This window comes from Vulpes lagopus, chromosome 12, assembly GCF_018345385.1.
Source record: "Vulpes lagopus strain Blue_001 chromosome 12, ASM1834538v1, whole genome shotgun sequence".
Classification (NCBI taxonomy): Eukaryota; Metazoa; Chordata; class Mammalia; order Carnivora; family Canidae; genus Vulpes; species Vulpes lagopus.
The window spans coordinates 58,536,812-58,549,750 of NC_054835.1; the positions used below are offsets into that span (position 1 = coordinate 58,536,812).

At 63.6% G+C, this 12,939-nt stretch overlaps 1 protein-coding gene across 5 annotated transcripts in view; it reads right to left on the reverse strand.

Annotated features, from left to right (window-relative positions):
- Positions 1-1,556: 1,556 nt before the first annotated feature.
- The window catches only part of TBC1D16 (TBC1 domain family member 16), a 76,083-nt gene continuing 64,700 nt past the window's right edge, over positions 1,557-12,939 (reverse strand). For 4 of the 5 annotated variants that reach the window (XM_041725493.1, XM_041725492.1, XM_041725495.1 and 1 more), the window contains 5 exons: positions 12,726-12,860; positions 11,745-11,931; positions 9,772-9,951; positions 7,075-7,221; positions 1,557-6,446 (listed from right to left, as the gene is read on the reverse strand). In XM_041725493.1, coding sequence (XP_041581427.1) covers positions 6,198-6,446; positions 7,075-7,221; positions 9,772-9,951; positions 11,745-11,931; positions 12,726-12,860 — 898 coding nt within the window. In that variant the 3' untranslated portion in view covers positions 1,557-6,197. Of the gene's footprint in view, positions 6,447-6,637; positions 6,770-7,074; positions 7,222-9,771; positions 9,952-11,744; positions 11,932-12,725; positions 12,861-12,939 lie in introns of all 5 variants that reach the window. The other variant, XM_041725494.1, reaches the window with a different exon arrangement.

Below are 12,939 nucleotides of genomic sequence, written 5' to 3' on the forward strand. Positions count from 1 at the left end.
CAGGGCTGTGGTGCACCTGCCCCTGAAGCCCCAGGGATGTGCTCGCTCAGTCCCCTGGAGCAGGTGCACGGTGCAATGGCACCTCCCTACAGGAGGTCACTCGCTTTGAAGTGAACGAGACCCCCAGGAACATCCCCTCTGGCACTAGCTGAGGTAGAGATACCGTGAGTGGTGTAGACTGCTGTCTACACTGCAGCAGAAGCTGCTCCCACACAGGGTCCTGGGGACCACAGGAAGGCGGACAGCTCGGCCTTTCCGGGGTGGCCCCTGAAGAGCCTGGCTCACTGGAGCAGCATGTCCCCGTGGCCGTGACACTAGGTTGTTATTTAGGGGAGGACAAGTGGAGCAAAGACAAACATCCTGCTGGAGCATCCTGGTTGGACCAGACCCAGGGAGCCAGCTGCCCGACAGTTCTGAGAGGCCCTTCTGGGTGGGGCCAGGGACAGTCTGGCCCAAGGTGGGGGTTCACAAGGGGCCCCATCCCTCTGCAGGGCTGAGCTGTGGGGGCTGGACCATCCTTCCCGGAGGACGAGCTGCTCCCACCCTGGGTTCCAGGCCCCATCTCCGCCCGCTTCAGATCCCAGGTGAGGGCTGGGGCTTGGCTTTCCAGCATGATGGGGCAACAGCACATTACCCCCCAGAAAGGGCCAAGCTTTCTCTATTTGGAGCCACCAGGCATGCGCGGAGGCTGATGCATTGCCTGTCCTGCTGCCCGCCCACACCCCCGGCCTGGTGGCACCTGCCCAGCTGGCCTCAGGCAGGGGCACCCATGCATGCAGAGCTGGGCCGACGAGGCCAGGTAGATGGAGGGTGAGGCGGGCCCTGCTGACATGAGACATCCAGCGGTGTAGACATCCAGAAGAGCTTCACAGTTGTCCCCCGCCTCTTGCAGGCCAAGAATGGAAAGGCACATGCAACAGTGGAAATGTGTGGCCTCGTCCTTAGGGCTGGAGCCCAACACCCCACCCCGGTGCTCCAGGAGGACCCAGAACAACCCCCAGCCTCCCTTTGGGCCCCCTCCCAGAGCCCCCAGGGCCTGGCCCCGCAGCACAGCACGGCTCGGAGGGCTTGGTGGGGCTGCGAGGTGAGAGGCACGGATGCAGCTTCTCAACCCCGCTCCGCCCCCCTGCAACAAGGTCAAATTCACCTTGTTTGCCTCCCGAAAAAAGTTCTCAAATGCAAGACTCCAGCTTTTCCTGAAACCGGAGCCCTGGCAGCTGAGTCTCAATAAAACACTGTGTGTGCTTCCAGGCGCTGGGGCCGGTCTCGGGGCCCCCACTTGCTGGGGGTTCACAGGCCTTCCCCAGCCTTTCATTAACTCTCCCACCGACCTCTCCAAGGCGGAGGCAGGAGCCGCCCTTGCTCTGGGCGCTGCAGGCCCTGGCCTGCCCTCCTGCACCCCCGATCCGTCCGCCGTCCACTTGCTCCCCGCCCCCCCATCCTGGAGTCCCCGAGAAGCATCAGCAGGGCCTTCCTTGCTCTTCTGTGGGGACCCTCTGTGCCCAGCACCGGGCCCTGCCGCGGACCTTCCGGAGGCGCCGTACAGCATACATTTGTTGTCGATAGGATTTTATTTACTTTCCAGGGGAATCCAGGAGAGCCGGAAGCACTGTTGGGGCCATGGTGACGGGGTGGGTCGCAGCGACCAGTCCTGGGCCTGGGGCAGGGCCTGACTGACAGGTAATTGTATTCATAAAACAGAACAAAACAGAGAGAAAGCACCGCTTGCCACGGACGAGGGCATCTGCTGGTAATAGCGGACAGTCCATTAAAATTTTCCTTGAACAGCAGACCCCCGCCCTCTAACCAGACGTGCTGGGAGACAGGATGGCCAAGCGGCTTGAGCTCTCTGAATCACACATGTCATCTTCCCACTTAGAAAGTCCACGCGATGTAGCTAAAGGACCAGATGCCCGCAGGCCGCGCGCGCCTCCGCCCTGCTCCCGGAGGCCCAGGGTCGCCCCTCTCCTGGTCCTCCAGCACCACCCGGGAGGCCGCAGTCCTAGCTGGGCTGGTTTCCACCGTGGACGGGGAGGACCCTGCGTGCACGCGCCACATCCCTGCTCTAGAGCCTTGCACGCCCACGCAGACCGACGTCCTGCAGGGTCGCTGGGGTTCCGGTTCCTGGTTGATTTTTCTTGGTGGCAGGAGTGGGGTGAACTTTACGGAAGAGGCACAGAGAGGTTTCCCGTGGGCGGGGTACACGCAGCACGGTGGGCGTGAGAGGGAGCGGGCTCGCTGACGAGCTCCGGAGTCCGGGGGCACGTGGCTGCGCGTGGGCAAGGCTGCAGCAGGCCGAGCTCTGGCCTCTTTTCCCTGAGTGGCGGGGTGAGGCCCCGGGGGCTTGGTAAACCACCCTCAGGGCAGCTTTCCCATGGATGGTCAGTGGGGTGGGGTGGGGTGGGGTGGGCGGCACCCTTCTCATCCTACAGATGGGGAAACCGAGGCTCAAGACCACTTGCCCCCTAGGGGAGCCCTGGCCTCGGGCTTCACAACCACAGAGGCCATGTGTTTGCCTTTGGGGCTGTTCCCTTTGAGCCCGGAGCTTCCAGACACGGTTTTCACTCCAAGGCGCGGCCTGGCCGCCAGGCTAACGGAATCCTGGGCTGTCCGCCTCCTTGGGGTCTCTGGGGATGTGGCAGGTCCAGCCTCAGGCTGCACCTTCGGGTCCCTCCCTTTGCCTCGGGCCCCTCGTCTGGCCCGGTCCACACCCGTCCACACCCCTGCACACGGGGCGGGCAGGTCTCCCTGGGGCAATGCCCCTTCCTTCCGGTCTCGCAGGGCAGGGCGGCCCCGGGAGCCTCTGCTGGGCGAACTGGAAGACGCTTCCTTCTCTTTGCTGCGGGATCCCTGGTGCCCGCCCTGGTGGACGGCCCGACACCCCAGCCTCCCTGCGGGGAGGGGAGCCGATGCGGAGGCCTGCTCGGGACGCCGCCCTGCGCCCATGCCCATCACCCTGCCGACCGCCAGGCTCCAACCTCTGCCAAACAAGGAACAGGCGAGGGAGCTCAGGGAGCTCGCAAAAACGGAGGGGGGCACAGAGCGCCCCCCTGCCCCACAGTCTCTGCCCCATTTCCAAACGTCCACCCGTCAAACCTCAGTGTGGCTGGCCTCCGCCAGCCGCCGCCACCTCGCCTGGGAAAAGCCTCCGTTTGAGGACCAGGGGCGTCATCCTGTCGATGGAGCCTCCGTCCCCTCCTGGACCACAGACCCTCCCCTCTGCGGGGGCTGGCTGGGGCCCCTCGCCACCCTGTCCGTCCCTCCCACACCCACTGGCTCGGGGACAGCTCTTCCCATAACTTGTGAGTTCCAAGCCTTCCTGGCCGGGACTGGAGCTGGAGCCTTCTGGAATAGCACAGTGTTCTCCTCTGCACCCAACCAGGCCCCGAGCCCGCCAGCGCGGGCGTCCCCCACCCTCCCGGGCCCAGCATCCTCCTGCCACCCCCTCTGCCCAGGGAGCACGAACCCTCCCCGGGCTGGCGAGCCCCCGCCACGCTGCCCCGTCTGTGCCAGCAGGAGCGAATCCAAAGCGCCCTCTCTTCCCAGGGGCCCCGACGACATCCTGCATCGTCGGCAGAGACATTAGCGGTGGGGAAATTAAGTATGCGCGCGCACGCACACCGGCCAATAACATTAAGTGTCATTTAAAAAAAAAAATGGGTTAAATAAGCAGCATCACCGAGGATGGCCGTGCCGGGCTGATTATCCCATATTTGCACGTTTGGGAGGTGGGAAGGCTAGAAGTCTAATGACGGAATTATCACCCTAATGCCTTTAGCTGGCTGCGAATAATCCTGGGGCCGCAGGGTTTTTGGCTGGTTTCCTCTAATTGCACCCAGATTAAGGGAGCCCTGTAAGGCGGGCCTTCCCCAGCCCTCCAGAGCAGCCTTTCTTCAAAGAGCCCACATGTCCAGGTCCTTGGCTTCCGAGACTGTGGCTGCTCTGAGAGGCGTTAGGTCTCCCGGGGGCCCAGCTCAGCAGTGCAGGGGCGTGAGGCGGGAGCAGTGAGGGCGGGATGGCACTTGGTACGAGGTCTTGGGGAGCTGTGGGAGCCGGGAGATGCAGCATGAATGCTTCGCACCCAGGACCCTCTAAAGCGAAGGGACCCCTGGACACCCTCCCACACACGCACAGCAGCCCAAAGGCACAAGGTATCTCAGTACAATACACGGCTGCTATCCTGCCAGACGGGGTGCGCTGAGGAGCATCCTCCTTCCTCTTGGGCCTCTCCAGCCTTCCCAGGGGGACACGCCCTGCCCCTGACAGGGGACCCCCCTGCCAAACAGGGTTATTTGGACTGAAATCTCCTGGAAAGGCATGTCAGACGTACCAACCAGTTCCTCATGCTCTGAATTCCCTGCGTCATTGTGCAGCACCTCTTGCTAAAGGGGGGGTCTGTTCTCACCTCCCACCCCCCCAATGCTGAGTCCAACCCCATGACTTGCTTTGGCAATGGGATGACAGCAGGTGTGGCCTCCCCCAAGGCTTGGGGAGGCACCTGAGCATTTCTGCTTCTGCACGTTTGCCTTGACTGGGGTTAGCGTGCAGGGGGGATGCAGGAAACATGGAGCAGCGCCAGGTCTGACCCCTACACACGCAAGCACCCCTCTGGGACATAACCATTAGGTGCGCCAGACGTGGGAACAAGCCCCAGCCAGGACCAGAAGTACCTAGCCTGAACCACTGGTGCTCAGACTAGGGTGAGATGGCTTTGGGGGCTACTTGTTACGTGGCACTGCCAAGGCGGTGGCTAACTGATACTCCTGGGCACGGGGGCCGGCACAGAAAGGCAATGCCCCTTTGCCGCGAGGCAGGGCAGGTGACAAGTCCGGCCCCACCCAGCCTGGACCCTGCGGCTGGACTGAAGGATCTGGGGACCGAGGCGGTTCCAGGAGACTCTCCCCAGAGGGCTCTGGGAACTCAGAGGTGCCAGTCTCGGTCTCCTTGCCTGCCGGAGGACATAGTGGGGTCACGGAGAAGCTCAGGAGGGAGGAGGCGGGTAATGTCCTCCCTTGTATCCGTAAGCGTTTTTTTAAAGTGGCAGCAGCAGCAGCAGCAGCAGCGATGCTCGCGCTCTGGGGAGCAGAGCTGAGGGCAGGAAGAAGCCCCAGGGGAGGCTGTGTCCCCACCAGGACCCTGGGCACTTCGAGGGTGAGCAGGAGATTCAGGGAAGGACTCCAGCCTCCAAGATCCCGGCAGCTCAAGAAGCGGCTTTCGGTGCAGACGGCTGGATGCTCCTCTGCAGGCTGGGGCCCTCCCACGTCCTCCTCCGTCCCTCGCTAACGCCCGAAGGAGCAGCAGCTGACCTAAGCCTCTGGGAGGCGGGGGTCCCGAGGGCTGGCCACCGTAGCGTGAGCAAGTCGCCGCTGAGCTCAGCCACCTGAGAAGCTGACATGCACGGGGCCCAGGTTCACGCCGCGCAGGCCCCAAAGGGAAGCGGGAGCCCCACTGGGCCTCCCGGGCGCCCTTGTCAGGCTGCTCAGTTCACGGGCTCCCGCGTCCCCCACACATCGCAGATTTGGCCTGTGCACGTGGCCCAGCCCACGCAGCCCCCAGCCACCAGCTGTGTGTGGCCAGGCTGACCCTAAAAGTCACACACCCTCATGCAGGAGGCCCCCAATTATAGGAGAGGGGTCCAACCACCCCCAACAGCCGTGGCTCGGGCTCAGGCGGGCAGCTTCCTTCACGTACCAGGAGCAAAGAATGTTTAAGTGGACACAGAAGAGCCCCCAGCTTCTCAGACCCTCCACTGCGCCTCCACCTGTCCATCCCGTAGTCACCGCGCTTTTTTCTTTTTTTTTCTCTCTCTTTCTTTCTTTTTCTTTTTTTTTTTTCCAGATCTCTTCATAGCAACTTTGAAGCTGTGCAAAGTGAGACTGGCCCGCTCAGAAAATGGGGCCTGATAGAGGCATGTCTGGTGTGCAAAGATGCCCCGGGCTCAGAGGCAGGCACCCCGAGAACCCAGCCAGCCTGCCGCTCCAGGAGGAACGGCCGCACATTCCGGTCCCGTTTTGGGAGGTGACTCTTCTCTGGGCAGCTGTCACTTCAAGGCTCTGCTTATGTCATTAACACGAAAAGGATCCCTTCCTGTTGCCCCAAGTCTTGTTCCTTCTGTTTCTACCATCCCCACCCCCTCCCACATGCCCAGGACCTCTGCGGAGGTCCCCTCCACCTTCGTCCGGCGCAGGGAGCCCACCCTATCTGCGGAAACCGAAGCCTTCCCGAGGCATCTTTGGGCCCTTCTTGCCTTCTCTGGGGGGCTTGGGCGAAGGCGTCTCCACCGTGCCCCCATACGGGCAGCTCTCCGACCCCGGGTGGTGGCCCGTGCATTCCACAGCGGGTATGTACCCGCTGTCCCACATGCCGGTCCCACACAGCTTACACAAGTCGTGCAGGCTGCAGGGGATGCGGGGCAGGAGGCGGAACTGGTGCAGGAGACTCCTGGCCTGCGAAGAGAGGACAGGTGGTGGGGGCTGGGGCAGGCTCCCGAGGGCCGTCCCCCAAGGGGTGAGCAGGGTGGCCAGGTGCCACCGAGGGTCCCGCCTCAGCGGCAGGCAGTCCAGGCCCTCCCGTCTGTCCCCTGCGACTCAGCCCCCGGCCAGGATGCCCCAGCGCTCCCCTGGCCCTGCACCTTTACCTTTCAACCTCTGCAGGGTCCTGGGCAGCGCCGTGCCCTCTTCCTACCCATGTGACCGCTGGCGCCTGGGTGGCTCCTTACAGCCCCCGAAGACCACCACAGAGCTTTCACGGGTGGCATCGCCAGTGGGGTCTGGGAAGTGGAGGTGGCCAAGCTCAGCGTCCCCTCTTCCTTCCACTAGCCTTGATGACACGTGGCCACCCTCCCCCAAAGCTGCCTTCCCAATCTGTGTGCTCTGGGCCATGAGCGAGGTGCCCCAAGGAGGGCGGGGGCCTGTCTATCAAGCTGGATAATTTGTTCAGTCCATGCAGCAGCGGGGGAGGCGCTGGTGTCCGGGCCTGATGGTGGGACCAGCTGGGGTGCCTGCGGTGGTGGCCCCAGGGTGGGGCCCTGCAAGCCTGGCAGGTGGGGCCACATGGAGGGGGGCAGGCACTCACCTTCCTGAGAACCAGCTCCCCGTTCATGTGCATGGCCAGGTTTCCAAAATGCAGCAGCATCTGGTCAGTGGCCAGCTGCTGTTCGATGACGTCATCCCCGTAGATGGCCACGATGGCCACGCAGATGAAAAGGTGGAAGTAATCGGTCTGGGGGGAGGGGGGAAGGACAGCAGGGTTCAGATGAGGCCTCAGGTGGAGGCTGAGTGGAGAGGCGTGGGGTGAGGCTGGGCTCCTGGGCTCCTGGGCAAGCCACATGCCTCTTTTGCCCTGTCCACACACACCCCCGCCCCCGACATGGGGCTCAGGGGCGGTACCCGCACCCAGAGGCTGCTGTGACACGCAGAAGGGACAGAGCTCGTGCCACCCACGGGCTGCTGTTCCTCTGGGAGCCCTCTGGGTGCCCTCCATCACAGGGGCCACGAGCAAGCTTCCTCTGAAGGCTGGCCCATGCTCATCCCGAAGCCTGTTCACAGAGGGGCTGAGAAGAGCCCGAGAGGGTGTGCGCAGAGCCTGGGTCGGCATCCTCTCCAGTGGGTCTGGGAACATGCCAACGACAGAGAATGTGCGGGCCACCTCCCACGGGTCAGGGTCTTCCTGCCTCCGGCCTGAACATCCCAACGCTTGCCCCAGACACGACTTCTAGGTTTGTTGCTAAGGAATCGAGAAGATCCCGACAGAGAGGAGATGGACAGCCTCCTGCCAGCCCCGCGGGGTGGGTATGATGATCCTGCTGTCTCTGTCTCTGCAAGGACTCCGCGAGGACCCTGCCGCCTGCCTCGGAGACCAGCTCACGCCACGGCCCAGCAACGCCAGGCGCCCGGCAGGAAGCCAGCGCCCGGTCGGCTTGCACTCGACCGGGGCGCATCCTGTGTGCTCTGCGGCCCGGATGCTCTGAGAGCACGCTGCCTTTGACTCACACTGGCTCCCGAGGGCAGAGGAAGAGCAAGGAGCATCAGGAAGCCCGTGTTTAGTCTCCTGATGTCAACCGGCCGCCCAGATGGGACAGCTGGGCCGGCCCAGTGGAGCCCACGGTTCCGGCAGAGGCTTGGGTCAGCCAGTGCCCCACGCCAGCCTGCTCTGGGCCGACTGTCCCCCCCACCGGGGCCGCCCGGCCCCTTCCTTTGAACTAACCTGGAAATGGTCTTGCTTTGGCTCGGAACGACCCTCTGGCAGCCTTTTGAACTCTGGCCAGGGGTGGGGTGGGGTGGGGTGGGGCAGGCAGAATTCCAGGAAGGGGGCTGTCCGGCTTCTCCGAGCGAACGAAATGTCCCGCACGGGGCTGGGCAGCAGGACGGACCCAATTCCATTCCCAGGTCGAGGCCTGAGGCGGTCCAGCCCCCCACCCTACCCCCAGACTCATAAAGCGAAGAGCCTCCTCCCACTACTACCATCTGACCACCTCCCCACCCCCGTGCCACTAATGTGGTCAAGGGGAGGGGCCAATGTGGCCAAATTCGGTCCAGGATCTGAAAGGCATAAACTTGATGTGCGGCAAGTTCAAGCAGAATGGTGGCTACCGGAGACGTCCAGGCGGGCCTCTCCCGTAGTTTCCCCTAGATTTCATGAAACTTGGGATGTAGACAGAGCGCGGTGATCAAAATCACCGTGCCACGTGGCCCCGGCGGTGGGGGACACTGCAACGTGAGGCCCAAACACGATATAATGAGGGTGGCAAATCCGCTGCTGGGAACAGACAAGGAAGCCCCACAGAGCAGACTCGAGTCAAAAAAATACACGTGATCCAGTGTCTCGGACCATCCACGCTGCGCGTCCTTTGATGAATGCAGATGGTTCACCCTGAACGTACACGCCAAGTGCCCTCATCCAGGCGGTCAGCACAGCCAGACCCGGGCCAGGGGCGAGGGCACACGCGGAGGGCACACGGGGCTGGCAGACACAGAGACGGCTTATGGCCCCAGCGTGGCCTCTTCAGCCACAAATGCTCCTCCTGCGCCATCAGTAAGGGTGGAGCAGGCTGGCTGCCGGGGCGTCCCCTCTACGCACAAGGCCTAAGGAAGCTGCCCGGCTTGCACCGTGAGCACAAAGCCGGCTCTTGCAGAAAGGATCCTGGCCACCTCCCGGATGCGTCAATACTATTTTTTTTTTAAGGTTGATGGATCAAAAGAGACTTGTCCATCCTTTAACATCGCCAGCTTGTTGTTAATTTGGGTGTTAAAGCCGTGTGACAGGGCCCCATGCTCTCAGGGGGTTTGCAGAGGAGGCTCTGAGAACAGTGGACTGCAAGTGGAAATCTGGGGGTGGAGGGTGGGACAGTGGGGTCCTGGGCTCTCCAGAGGGGCTGACGGGGATGCAGGGTCGGAGGCTCTTTCCCTGAGCCGTCCTGAGCAGGGAAGGAGGGCCGGGGTTCTTGTGGCCTGGGCTGCAGGAGGCCTGCTCACCGTCAGGGATGTCTTTCACACTGATTGGTTGTGGCAGCAGGGAGCTCGGCCCCAGGACGTGGTAATGAGCACAGTCAGTGGGCCATTCGCATCTGTTTCGGTGACTTGGGAGGCGAGCTGCAGGTCTGAAGCCAGCCCCCAGGGACTGGATGAGGGAGGGACTAGAAGGCAGTCCCCTGATGTGGAGGCTGGGGTTGCAGAGGGGGGGACCCCGGGGCAGGTGCATGGTCATGCAGACCCCCGCCCTCCTTGCAGGGCGCCACTGGTGACCGGTGCCTGGAGCCTCACCCCAGCTCACCTGGTAGTGGGCCCAGCAGGCCTCCCAGATCCGCAGGGCCTCCGCCTCGGGGAACTCGCGCTTGAAGCAGAGCAGCAGCCAGCGGTGGCAAAAGAGCATCTGCAGGCCGTCCTCGCCCAGGGAGACCAGGTGCTGGTAGAAGCGCAGGTGTGTCAGGCGCAGCAGCTCCCGCAGGTAGAGCTGGGGGCGAGGCCAGGACCAGTGAGCCCCCCCAGGCTCTGCCCAAGATGCCCACTCCCTCTGGGACCCTTCCTCGGGCCCCCCAACCCCGGGAGTGCACACGTCGAGCACCAGGTCCCCACCGGCTGGGTGTGTCTGCACCCGCTTCCTTTATTCTGCTGCTGGAATCGGACTCACACTCGTCTTGGCTAGTTTATCCCAGATTTCAGACTGTTCTGGGGGCACAGTCCAGGGCCTGGTGCCCTGCTGTGGCCGGGGAAGCTCTCTGGGCCTCAGCCACTGCACAGGGCTGTCTCTGCCGCTCCCTCCTCCTGGGAAGACGAGCAGATCGTGCGTGGCACCCCCAGCCCAACCACCTTCCCATCACCAAGACCCATCGTCTTCCAGAGTCGACTTAGAGCGGGGAGGGGGCATTTCTGAGCCTCACAGCGCTCCACTCCTGCACTCACGGTCACCACCCAGTGACGTGGGGGGTGAGGGACGACATCAGGCTACTTCTGGCAGCGCCCAGCTCGGGCTGCTGACTTCAGCGCCCTTAGAATATCCATCTCCGGCAGCTAATGAGTCACGGGGCCGTGTGCGGCATGAGCCCGTCAGGGGCGAATCGTGTCAGACCCCGTAATTACCTCCCTAGGTGCCGTGGAAACCTGACATCCCAGGGCCGATGCGATGCGGAGAGAGGGCAGCTAGGGGGTGGCTGGGGGTGGGGGGCGCCTGGGCCAGGGCTCTGTGACTCACAGGCCCCTCCCATCATTCCCGCTGGAGACAGCTGCCGGGACACCGGCCCTCCTAGGGGCTGATTCTGAGGATCCTTTCCCACTGGCCAGTTTCTGCACCCTGCGGCCCACCACAGGGTCAAGACCACGCACGCAGCTTACCCCTCCCTGGCCCCACGGGGACGTCCCCTCCCCTTCCAAGCCACACCTCCGGGTCCCAGCTCCCTCATCCTCAGATCCCCCGCTGTGCTCTGCTCCCCGTTCACAGACAGTCCCTGGCCCTGGCATTCGAGCGGCTCCACTCAGCTCTGTCCTCATTGCACCTGACATGTCTGGTCCCAAAAGACCAGGCCACACAGTCTGGCTGCCTGAACCTGTGCTCGGCCAAGTCTGGGCAGATCCCAGGTGCAGCCTGCCCTGCTGGCCTTGCTGCCCGTCTCCGTCAGCTTCCAGGCCGGGGCTCTCTTTGGGACTGGAAGGCCCAGGCCACATCCCAGTGCCCTCCACCCGGCACCCGGCAGGTGTTTGGAACACACAGGCTCTGTCTCACTGGCTCTGCTGTCCCCTGCCCCAACAGTCAGAGCTGCCGGGTCCGTGCAGGTTAGGGGAGGCCCTGAGGAGGGGGCGTGCTGGCTGGGCACGGAGGGAAGGCCTCTGGCCCCGAATGGGGCATGGTGACTGCCCAGGGGGCCCCAGGGTGGCTTCAAGAGCCCCTCCCACTCCCGCATCCCGTGTTGGAGCCCTGCGGGGAGCAGCCCAGATGTAGCTGGGGGCCCGTTCTGTACAGCACAGGGCTGGGCGTGGTGGGCCTCCCCCTCCTCACTCCACCAGAAGCCTGGGCTGGGAGGCCACATGCAGGGAGGCAGCAGGTCACCAGGGGAGGGGCCTCCCTGCAAGCCCAGCCTGCAGGGAGCATGGGGTGGGGACCGAGGAATAGCATTCAGGGAGCTGGGCCTTCCCTGTGGCCCAGGGCTGAGCCGCCAGGCCCCATCGGTGGCCCCTGAGACCTCTGGCAGCAGGGGCAGGAGGCAGCGTGCTGTCCCCCAGCGTGCTGTAGCCCGCATCCCCCAGCCTCACCAGCTGTTTCTCCATGTCCTCGTCCCGAGGAGAGCTGACGAAGATCGTGTTCTGCATCAAACCCACAAAGCACCAGAAGGTGTCCGATTCGTCCAGGACCTCGGCCAGGATGGGCGCCACGAGGTCTGACATGCCCTGGAAGTAGCCGATGGCCGGGTTGTACACGGCGTAGTTCAGCAGGATCCTCCTGGTGACGCAGGGCAGAGAGCAGGGAGGGAGTCAGCAGAGAGCGGGGCCTCAGCGCAGCCCGGGCGGCTTGGTGTCGCCCGTGGGAGGAAGAACTCCAGGCTGGAGGCCCCAGACTGCCAGGATCCCCCTCCCCGCCTCTCCCCATTTCACCTCGATCTCGGGGCCAGAAGGCGGGGCTCTGGGGACCGTCTTCAGCGTCTAGGGAAATGGAGGGGCCTACAGTAGCCCCCTGCCAGGCCCAGACCTCCAGGGCAGGGACAAGACGAATGGGGGTCTGAATTTCTTAGTGGTGGCCCGCTGGTGACAAAGGGTGGGCTCGCAGGGACATTTTTACGGGCTGCTAATTTTGTGCAATCATTCGCCAGGCAGCAGAATGTCAAAGATGCCAGCCTCGGGCTCTGTGTGGTTTTATCGGCCGGAGGACCACCCGTTGGGAGGCTCCGGGGAGGCCCATCCGGGGCTGGTGGGAGCCAAGCGGACACAGGCTTGAGGATGCCCAGGGCACGGGAGGCTTTGCTGGAACCTACAGGGCCCCCCGGGGGACGCTGTGGCCACAAGACGTTGACTGACGTGGCCTAAAATAGCTAACAATCCTCTGCTTCCGGGGAGTCGATGGTATGAACCTGGACAGCCCCCCACCCCTGCAGAAGTGCTGCCTCTCCTTTCCTTCCCAGGCGGCCGGCTGAGGCCCTGGGGGTAAGGTGACACTCACAGAGGCAGGGGAGGAAGTGAAATGGGGGTGACGGGCTCTCCTCCTCTCAGGGGACCTCGCTGGCCAGGGACGGCGCATACCTCATGCTCTCCACGTTTGGATTGTCTTCGCCCCGGAAGAACTGGTTGCTCCGATCCGTCCGGACCACGTCCTTGTCCACCGTGAACTGCACGTTGCGCCAGAATGCTCTGTGCTCCTCAGGGGTCATGGAGAGCCTGGCACGGAGCAGAGGGTTCGCAGGGGCTCAGCGAGCAGCGCCAGTGTGCAGGCTGCAGGCAGGGCCCGCTCCTCCCC